The sequence below is a fragment of the Bos javanicus genome, chromosome 2 (genome assembly GCF_032452875.1).
Source record: "Bos javanicus breed banteng chromosome 2, ARS-OSU_banteng_1.0, whole genome shotgun sequence".
In the NCBI taxonomy this organism is placed as follows: Eukaryota; Metazoa; Chordata; class Mammalia; order Artiodactyla; family Bovidae; genus Bos; species Bos javanicus.
Genome location: NC_083869.1, coordinates 37370045 through 37392952, shown reverse-complemented (window position 1 = coordinate 37392952; position 22908 = coordinate 37370045). Strand labels below are relative to the sequence as shown.

The following is a 22908-nucleotide window of genomic DNA, read 5'->3' as shown; positions in this document are numbered from 1 at the left end:
TTGCTTGTTACTCCAGGTGTTTCTTGACTTCCTACTTTTGCATTCCAGTCCCCTATAATGAAAAGGACATCTTTTTTTGGGTGTTAGTTCTAAAAGGTCTTGTAGGTCTTCATAGAACCATTCAACTTCAGCTTCTTCAATGTTACTGGTTGGGGTATAGACTTGGATTACCATGATATTGAATGATTTGCCTTGGAAACGAACAGAGATCATTCTGTCTTTGAGATTGCATCCAAGTACTGTATTTCGGACTCTTGTTGACCGTGATGGCTACTCCATTTCTTCTAAGGGATTCCTGCCTGCAGTAGTAGATATAATGGTCATCTGAGTTAAATTCACCCATTCCAGTCCATTTTAGTTCATGACGCAGATAATCATGATGGTGTGATCACTCACCTAGAGCCAGACATCCTGGAATGTGAAGTCAAGTGGGCCTGAGGAAGCATCACTACGAACAAAGCTAGTGGAGGTGATGGAATTCCAGTTGAGCTGTTTAGAAAAGGCAGAGGAACTAGCGATCAAATTGCCAACATCCGCTGGATCATGGAAAAAGCAAGAGAGTTCCAGAAAAACATCTACTTCTGCTTTATTGACTATGCCAAAGCCTTTGACTATGTGGATCACAATAAACTGTGGAAAATTCTGAAAGAGATGGGAATACCAGACCACCTGACCTGCCTTTTGAGAAACCTATATGCAGGTCAGGTAGAAACAGAACTGGACATGGAACAACAGACTGGTTCCAAATAGGAAAAGGAGTACGTCAAGGCTGTATATTGTCACCCTGCTTATTTAACTTATATGCAGAGTACATCATGAGAAACTCTGGACTGGAAGAAGCACAAGCTGGAATCAAGATTGCCGGGAGAAATATCAATAACCTCAGATATGCAGATAACACCACCCTTATGGCAGAAAGTGAAGAGGAACTAAAAAGCCTCTTGATGAAAGTGAAAGAGGAGAGTGAAAAAGTTGGCTTAAAACTCAACATTCAGAAAACTAAGATCATGGCATCTGGTCCCATCACTTCATAGCAAATAGATGGGGAAACAGTGGAAACAGTGTCAAACTTTATTTTTTGGAGCTCCAAAATCATTGCAGATGGTGATTGCAGCCATGAAATTAAAAGACGCCTACTCGTTGGAAGGAAAGTTATGACCAACTTAGCATATTCAAAAGCAGAGACATTACTTTGCCATCAAAGGTCCGTCTAGTCAAGGCTATGATTTTTCTAGTGGTCACATATGGATGTAAGAGTTGGACTGTGAAGAAAGCTGAGTGCCAAGGAATTGATGCTTTTGAACTGTGGTGTTGGAGAAGACTCTTGAGGGTCCCTTGGACCGCAAGGAGATCCAACCAGTCCATCCTAAAGGAGATCAGTCCTGGGTCTTCATTGGAAGGACTAATGCTAAAGCTGAAACTCCAGTACTTTGGCCACCTCATGCGAAGAGCTGACTCATTGGAAAAGACTCTGATGCTGGGAGGGATTGGTGGCAGGAGGAGAAGGGGACGACAGAGGATGAGATGGCTGGATGGCATCACTGACTCGATGGACATGAGTCTCAGTGAACTCCGGGAGTTGATGATGGACAGGGAGGCTTGGCATGCTGCGATTCATGGGGTCGCAAAGAGTCGGACGCGACTGAACAACTGAACTGAACTGATAACTTCTGGCGTCTCTTTGTTTTCTGGCAATTTCTTTTCTGGGTGTTGGGCTTATTATTTAATCATTTGGGTCTGAATTACTGTGCCTGGAAGGCTGGTTTGCATAGTTTCTGTCTGATTCACTTGTGTAGCAGGCAGTGCTCACCCTTTTTAGATGAACAGTGACAGTAGTTGAAGCTGCTACAGGAAGGGAGGTGATGCAGAAGGCATCTTTCAGGAGGAGTCCTGCAGCTGCTCTCAGAAGACTGCTTCACGGTGGCATTTGCATTCGAGAATTTACCCCCTTTTTTTTTTTTTTTAGTCCTCTAATTGGAATCAGAAACTTAATATTCTTTATGTCTTAAATAGATGGTACTTGGCAAAGTGACTCCCTTTGGCAGAACTCTTTCTCATGAGAGCTTTTGTTTCAAGCCAGAACACCAGTTTATTAATTTATTCCCAGAGTCATATCTGCCAACAAGCTAGGCAATTGTGTTGGGTTGACCAGAGCCAGCACACTCTCCTCCTCCGTTGTTAGGTTAAAAAGTCAGGTTATGAGGCCCTGCTCAGTGAGAACAGAATCAGAAGAAGGGAAAGTAGTTATGATGCCAGTGTTAAATAGCACTGGGTACCATAGCCTAGAGGGTCTGTTTCTGGATGTGGGGGGTATGCACTTATGAATTCATAGATTCTATCAGGTGTGCAGAGAATCTTCTCTGGATGATACTGCTAATGTGGACCCCACCAGCTTATTACTGCTCTTGCTGTTTCTGACCACCTTGCTTCAGATGGGCTCAGTGTTTAAATGGTCTGTTGATGTATGTCAAGTTCCAGTTACATCTTTTGGGCCATGACTAAGTGGGACTTTGCATAGCTCTACTCTGATCTGTGTTAATTTCAGAATTTAGCCCACAGGGAGCAGTCTTCCTTTTTTCCTTTCCAGCTTATGTGTGTATGGGGGCTGGGAGGGGTCCTTAATTTTTTACTCAGATACAATCATTTAAGGGGGGGCCTCCCAGATGGCACAGTGGTCAAGAATCTGCTTGCCAATGCAAGAGACATGGTTTCAATCCCTGGGTTAGGAAGATCTCCTGGAGTAGGAAATGGCAATCCACTCCAGTATTCTTGCTTGGAAATTTTCATGGACAGAGGAGTCTGGAGGGCTACAGTCCATGGGGTCGCAGAGTTGGACACAGCCGAGTGAGCATGCACACACACATAATCAAAATTTCTCCATGTTGCAGTTTGAATATCATTTAAAATATAAATGTAGGTTCTTTCCATTGAGTTACTATTTAGTGGGGGAAGCAAGAAATGGGAGAAAAACTTATAGCAGATATTTGATAGCCTCTTCATTGGAGACCACTGATACGGAAAATGTGACTTTGCTGAAAACAGCTGAGCTCCTTGAAATAGGTATCTAAGGTACCTGAGATGAGATGCCCACCTCCACGTCTGCCAGTCCTTCGCCTGTGGGACATGTATTCCAAAAGGTGTGTAGATCTGTGGTCGATTGGTGGAGACCTGGGTGGTTAATCAGGGGTAGCTTCACCACCACGATGGGGCCTGAGCTGTTCAGTGATCCAGGAAAACACAGGGAAAAGGCCCATGAGGGCCTTGGCCAAGCTCTGCTGGCAAGGCTCCATCAATAATTGTCTTTGTCTTATTTCTTTAGTATGTAGTCTTTGCTAAATGACAAACCTTGAAGTTTGGTTGATTGGTTTTTTAATTTGAAAAAGAAAATGTCTGTGCTTACCAGGCATGTATTTATTATCTAATTTTGCCTACCCCCCCTTTTTTTTAAATGCCACAACATTTTGCATTGTTTCCTTCAAGCATGACTGTCAAGAGAAATCTGTGCTTCCACGGTTCCCCTATGGAAGCGCACTGTGGCCCACTTCCAAATTCAGAGCTTGCACGTCATGAAACCCATGTCTTTTCACAAGGGTCCATTCAAGTAGCTTTTAAAAAAAGAATTAGGCTCTAAGCCATGCCCCTTTTGTGTGTAAATACTTTTTTTCTGTAAGATGATTTAACCCTCAGTGAGTTTCACTGTGGCTTTCTCCAAATTCTGCTTAAGATATTTTCTTCTAGTATCTTTCAGGTTGGTTGGTTAGTTGTTAATTTTTTTGCTAGTTTGATTGCTGTTGTCCAAAGCTTTCATTGCATGGAGCAGAGAGGCCAGCGCCTTGGAAGGAGGGGGACCCTTGCTGGGAGTCTGCTGTTTAGAATCTGGCCCTACTGTTAATTAGCTGTGTGACCCCTGGGCGAGTTGGCCTCCCAGGGTCTCTGTTTCTTCATCAAGAAAACAAAAGGCTTGGAAAGATAAATACAGGCCCAGACCCAATGATAAGAAAGGTCACCCTGTGCGCTTATGTTGTACATGGCCGCACTTTGGGACTCTTCCTCCCTCTCAGTGGAAAACCTTGAATCAACTCTGGGGTGGTGTGTGCTTGTGTTGGGTGTTATACCGAGGCCTTTGGAAGCATTGGTGCTCACGAGGCAAGTTTTTCTGCAGAAGAGTTGTCTGTCCCCTCTGTGCTTTCTCTTCAGCAGCAAGCTGCTCGCCTTCTTCTACCTGTCTCTCCTTAGCGTGTTAACAAAGGTGTGATGGTAACACAACCCATTCAGATTTGTTACTGTTTGGGGTTGTCTGGCCATCTCATCTGAGTTAGTGGAGGGAAGAGAGCTAAAGAAGCCTAACTGACAAAATAATGGTCCTTTTGTCTGTCTCTTGCTTGAGGGGTGGTTTTATGTTTCATCTTAGGCCTGGACCATTGTGTTGTTTTTATGTGCTCAATATAACCCTGCTTAAAAAATACAGCTCATTATTGAAGGGATTCAGCCACAGGCCTGTTCTCCTTACCTCACCACCCCCACCTCCAAAGCCCTGACTATATGTGGTAAAAACCCATTGCAGTGTGTGCTATTTGATCAGATCCCCTGACATCAGGGTTGAAAAGTGTTCCCACTGTATTTATTTTCCAAATGTTTTTCAGTTATGTTTTATTCTGATTAGCCTTCCAAAATGTTTTCCTTATGGTTGTATAATCAGTAGCACCTGTAAAACATGCCGTTACCCATGTAGCTTCCTTCTTAACTGTTATCTTTTTGATTCTGTCTTAATGTTTTCTTTTCATGAACCGGGGGAGACCCACATTCCTATGCCAGACATCTTACAGTAATGTGTCCAGATTTAGCCTCATAACCTTAATTAGATGTGGAATGCTGAGAATGCACCATTGTGTTTTTTTTTCCTACTTTTATAAAAAGACAGTGACCTTCTGATCACTTCATTGTGTTATAAAACACTCTGTCTTTAGCTTTTAGTTCCCCATGTTAGTTTATTCACAGAAAATTAATGTAAAACTCAAGTTACCTTTATCCTAAGTGATCTGTTTGTTTGAAGACAAGTTGCCTTTTGTGTCACTATGCAAGTTCAGTTCCAGTTTATAATCTTTAATTCCTCTTCCTTCCCCTCTTCTTCTCTTTAGAAGCAAAGGAGTGTTGAAAATGTTAAAGGCTGTGCTGAAGAAGAGCCGAGAGGGAGGAAAGGGAAGCAAGAAGGAAACAGGTATGTGTCCAAGATGGAGTTGAACTGAGCAAGCATGGTCGTTCTTGAGTCCGAAAGGCCCTGCTTAATCCAGGCTGCTATTGTCTTGGGAATGGATCAGAGAACTGATACGGGTTAGAACAAACAGCGTCCAGGAGGCCATGAGAACCTGAATGTATTTCTGTGCTTTCTTCTGGGAGGGGACTTTGAAAATTGAGTTTGGGTTCTGAACCAAATCCTTTCCCTAAAGACTTGTAAGGGTCATAATTTTATCATTTCATTCAGATCCAGAGGCAGAGTTATAGACATTTAGGGAGAGCAGGTGTGCCTAGGAATTTGGTTTCTAGAAAGCCCTTTCTCTTTTCCCACACACGCTTGCATTTTATGTTTGACCAACTGCTGGCTGACTGGTCCTCATCTTTTGAGTATCAGATTTTCCCCCTAACAGGTGTAGCCCCGCTGATGCCAGGCTGCTAGTTTTCATTATGATGAGAGCTACTTAATTTGGCTTGGATTTCTCTCCCGTTTGTACTAGAGTTCTGGTGCGTATGCGGTTATTGTATGATTCTACACTGCATTCTGTGTGGTAAAGTCCTATAAGGTTATTTTGGTGACCACTCACCAGAAAATCTACGTTATCTGCCTGTGTTGCACAATAAAAATCTGTTAGCATGGATTGATTGCCCTGAAATGTGCCATTTCACTCTGTAAACTCATGTTAATCCAGAGTCGGAGAATGGCTGGTTTTCTGAGTTACTGTATATTGAATAACAGTTTAGTTTTAATTTCTATTAAGATATAAATAAGTTGAATTATAGTTAACTCTAATTCGAAAGATCTTGTAATGCCTTCTGGTAATATTGTTATGTTGTTTCTGTAAAAGAATAAGTGAACTTATAAAATTTTGTTTATATGGAACCTAGATGGATTTTCTGTTATTAATTTCCCTTTAACCAAGTAGAGACTTTGTTGTGAAGTTGCTGAAAAATTCTATTAAAAGCTTCTCATTAATGCCTGGCTAAGCAGATGCAAAGAAGAGACCAGTCTTTGATAATGGAAACAGGAGACCATAGTTAGCTCTTAACTTTAGAAAATCAACTTCCAGCTTTGAATAATTAATTAGGATTGTTACTATGGAGAATTTTCAGTTCACATAATTTCTATGGGGCGGGCGGGTGGTTCTTCATCCTCTGCTGGGTCAAGACCAAAACCACCTCCTCTCGAGTTTTCCAAAAGCTGTCTAAAACAAAAAATTTTTAACCAGTTCCAGCTCAGCTGACACTCATCCTAGGAGCTGTGTTATTTGCTTCTTTAGATGCCTTTGTAATTTCCAGGATAAAGTTAGATCCTAAAGCTGTCTGTTAGGCTAGAGCTGCCAACCAGTGGGTTATTTTTCTCAGAGCCAGGGTCTCCAAGCCAAAACTCCCTATGAAGTAATGGAGTCTTTCACAACAGGCCATACCATCCTCTGTGACCCATGCCGGGCTCATGTGAAATTACAGTATATTAATGATTTTCAGCACCCTGCCTTTCAGATGGGCCAGACAGTGAACATTGTTTGTGTCTGAAACTTTTCTAATTGTAGAGCGTATGATTTGGGGTTTATTTTCCCCTTTGGTCTTTAAAGAACAACTACTGTGTTTTCTGAATCATTTCTTCATAATAATTCCCACATTTTGGTTTTTCACTAATGCAAACCAACTTGAAAAAGCAATGGGAACTTTTCTCATAAAACATCTGTATGGTGTATGCCTTTTTCTTCCTAACTAGAACCTGGTTGTATTCCACTGGGGAACAAAGCAAATGGAATTTTAAATCTTGATGGTTATGTCACAAGATGATTGGGGAAAATACTTGGAATTTGACCATTCCTATGTTGAACTCTGTGCCAACTCTCATTATAGAAGTAAATCACAGCTAAGTTTCCCTGTAAATTAAAGCTGGCTAATCTACTGAGACTGCTCTGAAATTTGGGAAATAATATCTGCTGCAATATGGAAAATTTTTGCTCTGCTGTTTGCAGTTAAACCAGTATTTGTTGCACACACAAAATAAAATTCATTTTTACATGCTTGAACTCACAGTCACAGAAATTTAGAAAATATTTGTCTAAAATACTGAGTTCAGCTTTTCATATCCTTTGTAGTTTTTTTTTTTTTTTACAGACAATCTTGAACTACACTTTTATGTTGAACCTGTTTTGAAAATTTGGAAAATCTCTCAGTTAAATTTAGTATTCTTCAAAAGAAAACAAATATATTTTCAGAGGTATTGAAAAGTCCTTAAACTATTGGTAAAATTTTGGCAGGTGTTGAAATTTAAGTTATATGTATATAAGGCTATTTCAAGTATTACATGTGGTGAGATATGAAGTTATTGAAAGTCATTGAGTCAACTCTAAAAATAGTAAAATTCTTTTTCAATTGTTTTTCTTTTAAACCTAGGAAATGCTTATAGCTGAGCAAAAAGTGTTTTCTGGAGGCTATAGAATTACTTGGAGAATGCAGTATTAAAAACTTTAAAATGCTTTTTGGGAAGGAACATTTACCTTGTCCCCACTAGGCCACCAGTGCAAAGGAACACTGAGTTTCTCTTGACCTTGAGTCAGGCCCATGGGAGCAAAAATCAATATTAAACCGTAAGGTGGAGAGGGCCAGATGAGGACATCTATTTTTTCTTTCCCTGCTCTTATGTTAGAACCTTGATCTAAAACAAGCAAATGAGGTGTTATCTTTATTTTGAAGCTCTCTAGAGATAGGTCTGCAGCCTGTTGCCTCACATCTAAGTGACCTTTGCTATCAGAAATCTATCATGTCACTATCATTAATGTTTCTTAATTTAAGAATAATTACTGAACTCTTAATATTTAAGAGTATTGGTATCAAACCTGGACCTAATAGTTTAGAGAGATTATAAGAGCAGAATTCCGTAGTGGCTCAGATGATAAAGAGTCTGCCCACAACAGAGGAGGCCCAGGTTCAATCCCTGGGTCGGGAAGATCCCCTGGAGAAGGAAATGGTAACCCACTCCAGTGTTCTTGCCTGGAAAATTCCATGGACAGAGGAGCCTAGTGGGCTACAGTCCATGGGATCACAGGAGTCGGGAGATCACAAGAGACTGAGTGACTACACTTTCACTTTTTCTTTCAAGACCAGGATAGGAAATTAATATCTTTTCTGTACAGCAGAACTGACAATGAATAGGAAAAGAGGCCCATTTTATAATAGAAACAGGAACTTTAAATATCAACCTAAGAGGAAATGTACAGGTTTTATATTGAAGAAAATACTAAAGCTTTGTTGGTGGACTTAAAAGAAGATCTGAATAAATGGCAAGAAATACTGTATTCCCTAATGGGTAGATTTCTTACTATTACTGATATTGCTACTACTGCTGTTATTTGGCTGCACTGCATGGCATGTGGGATCTTAGTTCCCTGACCAGGGATTGAACCCATGCCCCCTGCATTGGAAGAGTGGAGTCTTAACCACTGGACCACCAGGGAAGTCCTCAGATTTATTGTTTTAAACTGACTTGCTCTTACAAAATTATACCTATGATTTAATCCCTAGTGAAATCCCATCTATTTTCTTTTTAAAGACGTACGTTTTTTTAGAGCCAGTTTTCGGTTCACAGCAAAATTGAGAGGAAGGCGCAGAGATTTTCTGTATACCCATGCCTCCACTCATTCTTAGCTCCCCATTGTCAGTGTTCTCCCATTAGGGAGGTACACTTGTTACAATCGATGAACCTCCATTGATACATCATCATTACCCAAAGTCCATAGTTTACATTCTGGGTCACTCTTGGTGTTGGGCATTCTGTGGATTTCGCCAAGTATATAATAACGTGTACCCAGCATTATTTTGGTTGTGACACGTTGATTTGAAAACTCATCTAGAAGCGAGAGTGCTTGAGAATAGTTAAGGAGAAATTGCAAGTGTGGGGCAGATAGGGAGAATGGATATATATATTAATAAACGCATAGCTGAGTCCCTTTGCTGTTCACCTGAAGCTATCACAACATTGTTAATCGGCTATTTCCCAATACAAAATAAAAAGTTAAAAAAATACAGTATGAAAATAATGTAATAATAGACTCTCTCCAGACCTGTATTTTTCAGTGAACAAGAAAAAGATTGTCACTAAAAAAAGACAGAGGCTGAACCTGGTTCCCATGCCTGTGTTCTAGCTGTAAGGGAGACTAAACAAGTGTATATTTGGACTTCTTAGTTTCTCTAGGGCAAGGTGGACTTCCTTCCACCAAGACATACGTTGGGGAGGATTCTTGGTCATAGACATTTGCAGGCCGCCTCCACTTCAAAAGCTAACTAACACGGATATCTAGTGCAGCTCACTACAACATAATAGCTTCTGCTTCCACAGAGTGAGTACATGGCATGGCTAGTGTTCTGGACTGTTTTTCTACTGGTCTCCGAGTTAGGAAACCTGATGTTTAAAAAGTGATTTATCCATCTATTTTGAGCTGTGCTGGGCCTTCACTGCTGTGCAAGCTTTTCTCTAGTATCAGTGAGCAGGGACTACTCTCTGGCTGTGGTGTGTGGGCTTCTCATCACGGTGGCTTCTTGTTGCAGAGCCCGGGCTCTAGGCCACATGGGCTTCAGCTGTTGTGGCATGTGGACTCAGGAGTTGTGGCTCCTGGGATCTAGAGCTCCAGCTCAATAGTTGTGGAGCATGGACTTAGTTTCTCCAAGGCATGTGGGATCTTCCCGGATCAGGGATCGAATTCATGTCTCCTGCATTGGTAGGTGGATTCTTTACCACTGAGCCACCAGGGAAGCCCTCTGAAACAATATTAATGAACATCTATAATCTAATCTAATCTCACTGTTGATAGTGGATCCCCCCCCCCCACTTTTAATGCTGGAGATAATGGCATCAATCTAGAAGCATTAGATGGGGAAGGCCTCCTGCCCTCCTAGAAAAGGCTAACCCCTCTCCCTGTCTGGCCCTTCTGACCTCTGCCAGACTTGAAACCATAGTCTCTTGCCCTATCCAACTTCCCAACTTTCTCTGTATTGGTGTGGAAGTAGTTCCAAGTTGAGGCAGAAGAGCAGTGTGGTGAACCTTTAATTGTAGTGCTGCCTTTATTAAAATATAGACTGATGAAGGAAAAGTTACTTAATATGCCAAAAGAATCATTTACTAGGCTTTTCCTTTCTGTTTGATTATTGGTGGTTTTTTTCAGCAGGGGATCTTACTTTGAAATAATTTATTTAAAAGTTTTGACCTTCACCTCTTCATCATTAAAACCCAGCTAAATACACTTGTAATTAATAGAGTTAATTAAGGCATTGGATAGTCCCTAAGTTTGTATGTGTGCTGAATCTATGAGCTTTGCCTCTAATCCTTCACTTTGAATTTGTAGTAAAAGGAAGCTGTTTGCCTCTAAAGTTTAAAAGTCATTGATGTGATTGTTAAATGTGGTATTTTAAGCCATTCCAGGCTGCAGTCTGGTTTTCAGTGGTACCTTCTAAAAATGCCTGAGTACAAACGATGCTTTGTTTTATCCGGAAAATATGAAGCTGCTTTTGATTATTCTCTGCTGCATTGCCCATTTTTTTGTGGTTGTGGACTATTATTTAGGAATTTAGTACAGTGACTGTCTTGCTGAGCTATGGATATTTGGTATCTTGTTGTTAAGTGACTCCAAAACTGTTTCCCAAGCAACAAAATAAGCAGAAATAATTCAGTTCTAAAGGTACTGTATTTCTGTTTACAGGAGTGTTTAAGTAAATTTGTTTTAAAATGTTAGGATAGGACTTAAACACAGACTGGAACAGGCTGGTTATCAGTAGGAGTGGGACTGCTCTTCTGTCTGGTTTGATTGGTTCCTTCATCAGGTTTTCTGTTTGTTGTCGCTCATCTATCAACAGGATATAGAAAAAGCACAGACTTTGGAATCAGAAGATGCAAATTCAAATTCTAGCTTGTTTACTTCCCTGATAACTTGACCTTGGACAAATTTCTTTGTTAACTTATTTCTAGTTAAGTTAACTTGCAGGCATGTTGTCCAGGTTAAATAAGATAACCTGTCTACAAAAGTGCCTTGCTTGACATCTGGTTTCTGCTAGATGTTCAGTGCATCTTTTCTTTGTAGAGACACTGGGTAGTACTTTAAAGAACAAACAAAACCCTTCTAAAACATCATGTTCCTTCCTGGTTGATCTCAGGCAAGAAAATTATGTTCTAGAAGCTTCTTTCCATGACTTCCTCTCTGCAAATACTGATTCTGCCATTGACTTTGGATACTAAAGGCTCTTCTGCCATCTTTAGTTAGTTAGTTCAGTCGCTCAGTCGTGTCCAACTCTTTGTGACCCCATGAATCACAGCATGCCAGGCTTCCCTGTCTATCACCAACTCCCGGAGTTAACTCAGACTCATGTGCATCGAGTCGGTGATGCCATCCAGCCACCTCATCCTCTGTCGTCACCTTCTTCTCCTGCCCCCAGTCCCTCCCAGCATCAGAGTCTTTTCCAATGAGTCAACTCTTCGCATGAGGTGGCCAAAGGACTGGAGTTTCAGCTTCAGCATCAGTCCTTCCAATGAACACCCAGGACTGATCTCCTTTAGAATGGACTGGTTGGATCTCCTTGCAGTCCAAGGGACTCTCAAGAGTCTTCTCCAACACCACAGATCAAAAGCATCAATTCTTCGGTATTCAGCTTTCTTCACAGTCCAACTCTCACATCCATACATGACCACAGGAAGAACCATAGCCTTGACTAGATGGACCTTTGTTGGTAGAGTAATGTCTCTGCTTTTCAATATGCTATCTAGGTTAGTCATAACTTTCCTTCCAAGGAGTAAGCGTCTTTTAATTTCATGGCTGCAGTCACCATCTGCAGTGATTTTGGAGCCCCCCAAAATAAAGTCTGACACTGTTTCCACTGTTTCCCCATCTATTTGCCATGAAGTGATGGGACCAGATGCCATGATCTTCGTTTTCTGAATGTTGAGCTTTAAGCCAACTTTTTCACTCTCCACTTTCACCTTCATCAAGAGGCTTTTTAGTTTCTCTTCACTTTCTGCCGTAAGGGTGGTGTCATCTGCATATCTGAGGTTATTGATATTTCTCGAGGCAATCTTGATTCTGTCTTGTGCTTCTTCCAGCCCAGTGTTTCTCATGATGTACTCTGCATATAAGTTAAATAAGCAGGGTGACAATATACAGCCTTAACATACTCCTTTTCCTATTTGGAACCAGTCTGTTGTTCCATGTCCAGTTCTAACTGTTGCTTCCTGACCTGCATACAGATTTCTCCAGAGGCAGGTCAGGTGGTCTGGTATTCCCATCTCTTTCAGAATTTTCCACAGTTTATTGTGATCCACACAGTCAAAGGCTTTGGCATAGTCAATAAAGCAGAAATAGATGTTTTTCTGGAACTCTCTTGCTTTTTCCATGATCCAGCAGATGTTGGCAATTTGATCTTTGGTTCCTCTGCCTTTTCTAAAACCAGCTTGAACATGAGGAAGTTCACAGTTCATGTATTGCTGAAGCCTGGCTTGGAGAATTTTGAGTATTACTTTGCTAGCATGTGAGATGAGTGCAATTGTGCTGTAGTTTGAGCATTGTTTGGCATTGCCTTTCTTTGGGATTGGGATTTTCATTCCAATCTGTCTAGTCAAGGCTATGGTTTTTCCAGGGGTCATGTATGGATGTGAGAGTTGGACTGTGAAGAAAGCTGAGCACCGAAGAATTTTTGAACTGTGGTGTTGGAGAAGACTCTTGAGAGTCCCTTGGACTGCAAGGAGATCCAACCAGTCCATCCTAAAGGAGACCAGTCCTGGGTGTTCACTGGAAGGACCTTTTAGCCTTCCCCTTATGATGAGGCTGGGGCCACTCTGAGTCGTTTGTCTATTGTATGGTGATTTATACTTTGGAAATAACTCATTTTACCTTTTAGCTTATATCATGTCACTTGCATTTTATGCTTTTTCTTTGTGAAGTTAAACTGAGATGCTTTCCCCCTTGCTAAAGAAATTTCAGGAGTTAGCGGGCAGCTTTAACAATAGATTTATTTTTTTTCTTAAAAACATTTATTTAATTGGCTGTGCCAGGTCTTAGTTGTGGCATGTGCACTCTTAGCTGTAGCTTGTGAGATCTGGTTCCCTGACCGGGGATGAACCCAACCTCTGTGTTGGAGCTCAGAGTCTTGGCCGTTCGATCACCAGGCACGTCCCAGGAATAGATTTCAAAGTACAGTTTTTGTCAAGTTGCTGAGATATTTCACCTCAGCATATCCTTAATTAGTGAAAGTCTTATGTATGGAAGGCTCTATCGCCCATCCTCTTTATAGCTTCCTTGTATGTTTTAGGGTTAGGGTTATCAATAACCTCAGATCTACAACTGACACCACCCTTACGGGAGAAGAGCCTCTTGATGAAAGTGAAAGAGGAGAGTGAAAAAGTTGGCTTAAAGCTCAACCTTCAGAAAACAAAGATCATGGCATCCAGTCCCATCACTTCATGGCAAATAGATGAGGAAACAGTGGAAACAGTGGCTGACTTTATTTTGGGGGGCTCCAAAATCACTGCAGATGGTGACTGCAGCCATGAAATTAAAAGATGTTTGCTCCTTGGAAGGAAAGTTATGACCAACCTAGACAGCATATTAAAAAGCAGAAACATTACTTTGCCAACAAAGGTCTGTCTAGTCAAGGCTTTGGTTTTTCCAGTAGTCATGTATGGATGTGAGAGTTGGACTGTGAAGAAAGCTGAGTGCTGAAGAATTGATGGTTTTGAACTGTGATGTTGGAGGAGATTGAGGGCAGAAGGAGAAGGGGATGACAAAGGATGAGATGGTTGGATGGCATCACTGACTCAATGGACATGAATTTGGGTAAGCTCTGGGAGTTGGTGATGGACAGCAAGGTCTGGTGTGCTGTGGTCCATGGGGTTGCAAAGAGTCAGACAGGACTGAGCGACTGAACTGACTGACTGACTGACACTAAATTTTTTCTCTTAAGGGAATTAGGGCTTTGACCTTACACTTGTCTTGCAGTTTTTGGATGGCAATGAGGGATAAGCAGTTGGGTTGCCCTAGCCCAGGTATAGAGCATTAAACTGAGAAGCCCTTATTCATATCTGAAATCACTGAGTTGGAAAGTAGGATCTGGGTCTGTCTCTCACCTGCCCCTCGATCTTTCGTGGCAGACTTTTTACAACACATCGGCTGTCTGTAGTGCCAGTGTAGAATCAGAGATTCTTGTCTGTGTTCTGATGCCCACAGCACTGTCATGGAGGTCAAGATGAAACAAGACTTTGGAGCTGATATTTATTTCTTCGCTTTCAAAAATTTGTCAGCGAATTGCCCATTTTTAAGGGAGTCAGGAGGGCTTTCCTTGTGGCTCAGATGGTAAAGAATTCGCCTGCAGTGCAGGATACCCAGATTTGATCCCTGGGTTGGGAAGATCCCCTGAAGGAAGCCATGGCAACCCGCTCCAGTGTTCTTGCCTGGAGAATCCAATGGACAGAGGAGGCTGGTGGGCTACAGTTAGTGGGGTTGCAAAGAGTCGGACATGCTTGAATGACTGAGAACAATGGAGTTTGGAAGCATCATTCTGCTGCATTTGGTACCTGATGACATTCTTTGTGCCCAGAGGCTGTCCCAGAGCACAGACTACTCGGTAATAATAATGGCTCTAGATATAGACATGCACATAGGTGCCTATAGTGGTTTGGACAGTTGTCTGGAGGTTTTATAGACCGTGGAACTGGCTGGTAGCAGAGGTTAAAAGGATGCACACTTCTGGCTGAGGCTGGAGGAGCGCCACCTGTGTACTGCTGACTTCCTGACGATCTTACTCTTATTCAGTTCTCAAAATCAAGCAATTTGTATGTTAATGCCTCGTAGCTTTTGAGGGCTTTTTTGTCCCCACCTCACCAGCCCTCTCCAAGCAAGCTTTCTCTATAACTTTAAAGTTATGTATAAAACTTTTTTCCAAGTACCAGATTTTAAGAATACTTTGACTTATGATGTTAAATTTTCTTGTTGTCGATGGGCAGCCATAACATAATACTTTTTATACAGTTCATAAGGTTCGCATGCCAAGTATACTGGGGTGGTTTGCCATTCCCTCCTCCAGTGGGCCATGTTTTGTCAGAACTCTCTGCTGTGACCCATCCATCTTGGGTGCCCCCACATGGAATGGCTCATAGCTTCACCGAGTTACACAAGCTCCTTTGCCATGACAAGGCAGTGATCCATGAAGGGGTGACAGATTTCCTCTTCTTGGGCTCAAAAGTCATTGCAGATGGTGTGCAGCCATGAAATCAGAAGATAGTGGCTTCTTGGCAAGAAAGTTATGACAAACCTAGACAGTGTGTTGAAAAGCAGAGACATAACTCTACCAACAAAGGTACGTAAGTCAAGGCTATGGTCTTCCCAGTGATCAGGTACAGTTGTGAGAGCTCAACTGTGAAGAAGGCAGAGTGCCAAAGAAATCGATGCCTTAGAACTCTGGTGCTGGAAAAGACTCCTGAGAGTCCCTTGGACAACAAGGAGATCAAACCAGTCAATCTTAAGAGAGATCAACCCTGAATACTCATTGGAAGGACTTATGCTGAAGCCGAAGCTTCAGTGTTTTGGTTTTCTGATGTGAAAAGCCAACTCTTTGGAAAAGTCCCTATGCTGGGAAAGACTGAGGGCAGGAGGAGAAGAGGGCATCAGAGGATGAGATGGCTGGATGGCATCACCGATGCAATGGACATGAACTTGGGCATACTTCGGGAGATGGTGAGGGACAGGGAGCCCTGGTGCACTGCAGTCCATGGTGTCGCAAAGAGTCACACACGACTGGCTGACTGAACAACAACAACATAACACCAAAGACTGTGTGGCTTAAACAAGTCTTTTTCCTCACAATTCTAAAGACTAAAAATCTGAGCTCAAGGTGCCAGCATCATCAGGTTCTGGTTGAAGGTCCTCTTTCTGGCTTGCAGATGGTGCCTTAAATGTGCATCCTCATGCTGTTAAAGACAGAAAGCTCTCCAGTGTCCCCTCTTATAAGGATGTAACTTTCATTATAAGGGCCCCACATCATGACCTCATGTAAACCTAATTATCTTGCTAAGGCCTTTTCTCTAAATGCCATCAATGCTGGGGGTTAGGGCTTCAACATGTGGATTTGGGATAACACTGTTCAGCCCATAACACTTGTCTTTACTGTTCTGATTATCAGTGTAAACACAGTACTTCATTTATTATAAAACACACCATTATTTTGGGTACTACTAAGGAAGAAAGAACTGCTATCAATTTAATTGACATACTTTATTACTTAAAATGATATACTTGAGATTTCCTTTCTTTAGAAAGATACTTTACGTATATCAATCTTGTTTATAAAATGAGAAGAGAATGAGATAAATTGGTTAAGGTATTTGACGTTTATATTCAGAACCTGATTCTTCTAAATCATTTTTTTCACCTAGTTGTCAGTATTCATTTTTCTCCATATGACGTCATCATCTCCACCATTAAGAGCATTGATGTTGCAGCATATTTTGAGTCTTTTTTACTGTTTTTTTTCCAGGACTTTCTTCCCAGTTACAGACATTCATTCTACGAGTTTGATTTCATTCTTTCATGATCTCAAAAGGAGGTTTTAATGGAAGGCTTTCAGATAAAATCCAGGGCTCTTATTCCTTCCACAGTGGACTTTAAATAGTCTGTTGACTGAAACCTGGAGGAGGTTATAATTGTCCAGATGTAATAACATAGGTTTGCACAGTCAGGGCCTGCCACATTCTAACCATTCCCTGGCTGATAGCAATTTTAAGATGCCATCAGCTATTAAATCCATTCTGGTTTTGGAAAAGTTAAAGTGAGAATAAACTTGGGCCTTTATTTATTTACTTATTTTTTAATATTATTTTATTTTTAAACTTTATAATATTGTATTGGTTTTGCCAAATATCAAAATGAATCCGCCACATGTATACATGTGTTCCCCATCCTGAACCCTCCTCCCTCCTCCCTCCCCATACCATCCCTCTGGGTCGTCCCAGTGCACCAGCCCCAAGCATCCAGTATCATGCATCAAACCTGGACTGGCGACTCGTTCCATATATGATATTATACCTATTTCAATGCCATTCTCCCATATCATCCCACCGTCTCCCTCTCCCACAGAGTCCAGAAGACTGTTCTATACATCAGTGTCTCTTTTGCTATCTCGTATACAGGGTTATTGTTACCATCTTTCTAAATTCCATATATATGCATTACTATACTGTATTGGTGTTTTTCTTTCTGGCTTACTTCACTCTGTATAATAGGCTCCAGTTTCATCCACCTCATTAGAACTGATTCAAATGTATTCTTTTTAATGGCTGAGTAATACTCCATTATGTATATGTACCACAGCTTTCTTATCCATTCATCTGCTGATGGACATCTAGGTTGCTTCCATGTCCTGGCTATTATAAACAGTGCTGCGGTGAACATTGGGGTAAAACTTGGGCCTTTAAATCAATGTCCAGTATAGCATATGCTCATTGTAGAAAATTTGGAAAATACTGATGATAAATACCCTGTTTTTTTCCATCATGCTTATGTTTTCTTCTATCCTTTTAAATGTCACCAGTCTTGGAAAATGTCTAACATTTTATTATACCAGTATCCCATGGTTTCGTTTACATGCATTTTGTTTACATATTTCTTTCATTCATTAAAAAAACCCTCTGGAATAATGCATATCTTGGTACAAATATCTGATTATTTTAGTAGAATTTTTCTAAACAAGGATTAATAGTAAAAAGAAATGAACTTTTCAGAGGCTCACGGTTCAGTTCAGTTCAGTTGCTCAATTGTGTCCAACTCTTCACTACCCAGTGGACTACAGCACGCCAGGCCTCCCTGTCCATTGCCAACTCCCGGAGTTTACTCAAACTCATGTCCATTGAGTCAGTGATGCCATCCAACCATCTCATCCTCTGTTGTCCCCTTCTCCTCTCGCCTTCAATCTTTTCCAGTATCAGGGTCTTTCCCAGTGAGTCAACTCTTCGCATCAGGTGGCCAAAGTATTGGAGCTTCAGCTTCAACATCAGCCCTTCCAATGACCATTCAGGACTGATCTCCTTTAAGATGGATTGGTTAGATCTTGGAGTCCAAGGGACTCTCAAGATTCTTCTCCAATACCACAGTTCAAAAGCATCAATTTTTCTGTGCTCAGCTTTCTTCACAGTCCAACTCTCACATTCATACATGACCACTGGAAAAACCATAGCCTTGACTAGATGGACCTTTGTTGGCAAAGTAATGTCTCTGCTTTTTAATATGCTGTCTAGGTCGGTCATAACTTTTCTTCCAAGGAGTAAGTGTCATGGGCTCATGGTATCTCTTATCAAATTGTTCTTCAGAAAGAAGGACTATTTTGCTCACCGCCTGTGTAAGCAGTGTGTGTGTGCCTGCTTGCATGGCTCTTTCTAGTACTGGGTATTTGCTTTTTATTTCCTAGTACATGTTTTCTGTTGGGAATGTGAGAGACTCTTTAGTTTGGTTCTTTCCTTTTCCAAATGTGGCCCATGATGTGTAGTAGGGGGATTTCCTTATAAAGTTATTTGTAGGGGAATTTTCCTTGAAGTTGCTGAAAGTCACATTGCTTGTCTTTGATGGATAAAAGTGTCTCCTCCATTATTAAAAATTTCATGTTTGTGATAAAGCTAGAGAGCTGCTAGTATGATTGACTTATATTTAAGAAGTTCATAGAGAAACCAAAATAAAGACATAAAACCAACACAAATGAGTCATCAGGTTTCTCTGTGGTACCTGATAACATTCTGCCTGTGTACACAGTCAGCATGTCTGAGTGCTTCCTGTTCCCCGGATGTGCCGGGAGCCCAAGTCCTGTGAGTGAAAGCAGGCAGGGATCGTTGCAGATAGGTGAACATCTCCTTAATACGACTTTGTCCATGGCTCATATTCTCGGGTTATTATGTACAAGGATTCTCATTTATTTGGCTGTGCTGGGTCTCAGTTGTGGCACACAGGATCTTTAGTTGCGGCACGTGAACTCATAAGTTGCGGCATGTGGGATCTGACCAGGAATAGGATCCAGTCCCCCTGCGCTGGGGACACTGAATTGTAGGCACTGGACCCCCAGGGAAGTCCCCAGAGATGCTTTTTTAAACCAAGTTAATGAAGTAAAAGGTTTTAAATATAGGAGGATCTTAGAAATTGAATTCCGTGTCTTCAGTTTTTGAGAAATAAATTGGAAAACTTTGAGCAGCTGTCCAAGGTCACATAGCTAGTTAAAGCAAAGATGGGCTCCAGGCATAGTTTTTGACTCCAGACTAGTTCTGTTTCTACTATGTCTCTGGCTGGTTCCCTTATTTTTATCTCTGGTGCTGAGTAAACATAAAGAAAAACACATCTTCAAGATAGACAGTGGTAAATTATAATTTCTCTCTCCAGGGATATTTTTTCCTCCCTTCTTGAAGTGTTTCCCCTTCCTCCCCCAGGTTTATTTCAGATTCTTAGATGGTCTTAATCTAGATTTAATAGCACTGTAATGTCTTTCTTTTTCTATATCTGAAAGTCCATTTCTGCTTAATGTCCTTGAGATGGTTATAACTTCACCTTTTTTTTGTAAAATCACTCAAACACCATGAATGTAATATTTAATATACAGTCATTGTAAAACTACACAGTGATTTTCAAAGTAAAGATACCCCACCAGTTGTTTTCTGCTTCCCTTTTTGTTCCCAAAAGGAATGTTAACAGTTTTTAAAATCTTTCTAGATATTGTCTATGCATGTATGTGTGTAGGCATGCATATACGTGCATATACGTCTTTAAGAAAACCTACACAGACTTCACAGTGTGTTTTATTCTGTAAATTACCATGTTGACTGAATGAATTTTTAGACACATTTTCATATTAGCACACGCTAATATATAGACTTTTAAAAAGTTGTTCAATATTACATTGGACAAATATTCTGTAACTTGTTTTATTATTTTCCTATTGATGGTTTCATCTTGTTTTGTTGTTGTCATTACAGTCAATGCTAGAATAAATCTCCTTGTGCCTAACTCCCTGTCCTCTCATAAAAATAGTTGTAAGAAAGATTGTTGATTAACAAGTTCATTCATTTATAATTTTTCTAAATTTTGTCAAATTGCCCTTCAAAAATGTGACATTAAATTTACAGTTCCACCTTCAATATGTGAGAATGATTATAACCTCTGCTGATAAGCATGTGAATAAACAAATGAACGATTTAATCTTTTCCAGTAAGCTTTAATTATGCAGTTCTTTGAATGAATCAAACACATTTAAATATGTGTGTTAGCCATTTGAATCCACATTGCCTGGATTTGTAGCCTGGCTGCATAGTTTACCAGCTGTGTGAACTTGAGCAAATTAAACTTTCTGTGCCTCATGGGTTACTTCTGAGGATTACATGAGTTAATATTTATAAACTACTTGAATCCACGCTTGGCAGATAGTATATAACTATTTGACAACAAAATTTGCATTTCTTTCCTTTCCTGCCTGTTCATTTACCTGATTTTCTGTTGAGTTCAATAGGTGTTTTAATATTTTGGTAAGTGGTGTTAACCATTGATGGTTTAGTAGCCAGAGTTCTAAGCAAGTGAAACATGTCATGTTTAATTTTGAATTATAAAACTTAAAAAGATTCATCTAACTCAGACTCCATTTTTGACAGGATTAAGGGAAGGATTTTGTTTTAATTCTGTAAGTTCAGTATTGAAAACTGACTGAGGTTATAAGTCATTATTTCAGGGAGATCGGCTTTCTTTCCCTGCTTCATGTGAGAGTTTTGATGCTGCTAATCTGATTAAATCTCTTAGAGCTATATACTTAGCTCTGAGAGTCTGAAGATTAGAAATTCTGGTTTCCACCCCCACCCCCTACCCTGACTATCCATTAAATTGTTACCATGGCTATTGGGCTCCCAAACAGTCCTCAGATCTCTTCTGATTTATGGAAGCAGCATCTTAAAGATGGATAAGCACAGGTTTGGCTTCAGGAAGCTTAGGTAAGAGTTCCAGTTTGAATGTACCATCTAGTTCTCTTTGAACAAATTGCTTCATTTTTCTGAACCTCAGTTTTCTTGCCTATAAAATGAAGGTAACAATCTCTATCGGTATAATAGAATAATTATGAAAGTCAAATGAAATGAAGATTTTTTTTAAAAACAGGCATCATGATGAAGGACATTTGTTTTTGTTTTCACATTTGTTTCTGGTTTTGGAAAATGCCTATTAAGCAAGGAAATAAAATACACAGATATTTAAATTTATATAATGATTTTTTTTTGATACTCAGATGTTGTGAGGGAGTGGTGAGATATTTTTCTTCTTCAATACTGAAAAAAACTAGGAAGTGAGCCCCTTGGGGTAAAATATGGCAGTACTAATAAAGGTTGCTTTTTGAATGTTTAACTGTGTATTAGACAGTGTGACAAACTCCTGTAAACAGTAACTTATCAGTAGAGATAAAATAACTAGGTTAAGACTGCACAGTTGCTAAGTGAAGGAGCTAGGATTTGAATCCAGTTTGTCTCCAGAACTTTGTGTTCAGTGCAGTATAGGAGCCGGTTGCATAGGTTCAGCTCCCAGGTCAGGTTGCTTAACCTCGCTGTTTACATTTTTGCATCTGCAAAATGGGCATGATTACAGCATCTGCCTCAGAGGGTTGTTGATCATCCTGAGAATTCCGTGAGTTAATACTTGGAACAGTGTCTGGACCACTGTAAGCATTTTGTAAATGGTGGCTCTTATTATAATTTATGGTAATTTCTACACTTCTGGCTTCTTTGTTTCTGCCCCTTGACTTTCTCCTTTTGGCATTAGTAAACAAGGCGTCTCAGATTATTTTTGTCTTCTCCATTCCCTTATCTGTGTGGCAGACATGGCCCTGGCCGTTCCATCTGGTGCAAGAGGAGAGAGCTGTGTAGCAGTCCTGGCCCTGGTGGAGTGCTCTGGGTCAGTTGCTGCAAACGTCTGGGATGGCATGTGTTTGCTAGGAGGGAGAAGGGGGAGGAATGTGAGATCTGAACAGCAAGGATCTGCCACCAGCATTCTGCGAAGAGAATCTGTGTGCTCTCGAAGGGTTCTTCTACCTAAGAGATTGCATATTCTCCTCAGATTTGGCAGAGAAGGCCCTAGCGCGGGGATTTCTAAACCTGGCTAGTTCATTGAGGGCACTTGTGATTTAAATTCCCACCAGACCTAGTCAATCACTCACCAGCAGTGGGACCCAAGCTTCTGTATTATTTTTAAAATGGTTTTTGAATGGTCAGCCAGGCTTGGGAGCCACTGGCATGCCATTTGTTCCTGTGTCTCTGCAGAGCCAGCCCCAGCCAGCCATGACAGAAGTATGTGTTTGTGACTTTGAAAATTCCTAGGAAAAGGAGCTCCTCTGTTATCTAGTAAACTGCTCTTGACAGCCCTATAAAAATGAATTTGAAATATAGATAAACAGATGAGTGAAAGGATTCCATTACAGAAATAACAAGGCAAAGTAATTTGTCAGTATGGCCCTTGAGTTTATGCCAGTTGCTCATCAAATCGGATCGGATCAGATCAGTTGCTCAGTTGTGTCCGACTCTTTGCGACCCCATGAATTGCAGCACACCAGGCCTCCCTGTCCATCACCAACTCCTGGAGTCCACTCAGACTCACATCCATCGAGTCAGTGATGCCATCCAGCCAT

At 40.8% G+C, this 22908-nt stretch overlaps 1 protein-coding gene across 5 annotated transcripts in view; it reads left to right on the top strand.

The window, feature by feature from the left end:
* TANC1 (tetratricopeptide repeat, ankyrin repeat and coiled-coil containing 1) overlaps positions 1-22908 on the top strand; it is a 254013-nt gene that overhangs the window by 77831 nt on the left and 153274 nt on the right. For all 5 annotated transcript variants that reach the window (XM_061396071.1, XM_061396060.1, XM_061396081.1 and 2 more), the window contains exon 3: positions 5139-5218. In XM_061396071.1, coding sequence (XP_061252055.1) covers positions 5158-5218 — 61 coding nt within the window. In that variant the 5' untranslated portion in view covers positions 5139-5157. The remainder of the gene's footprint in view (positions 1-5138; positions 5219-22908) is intronic.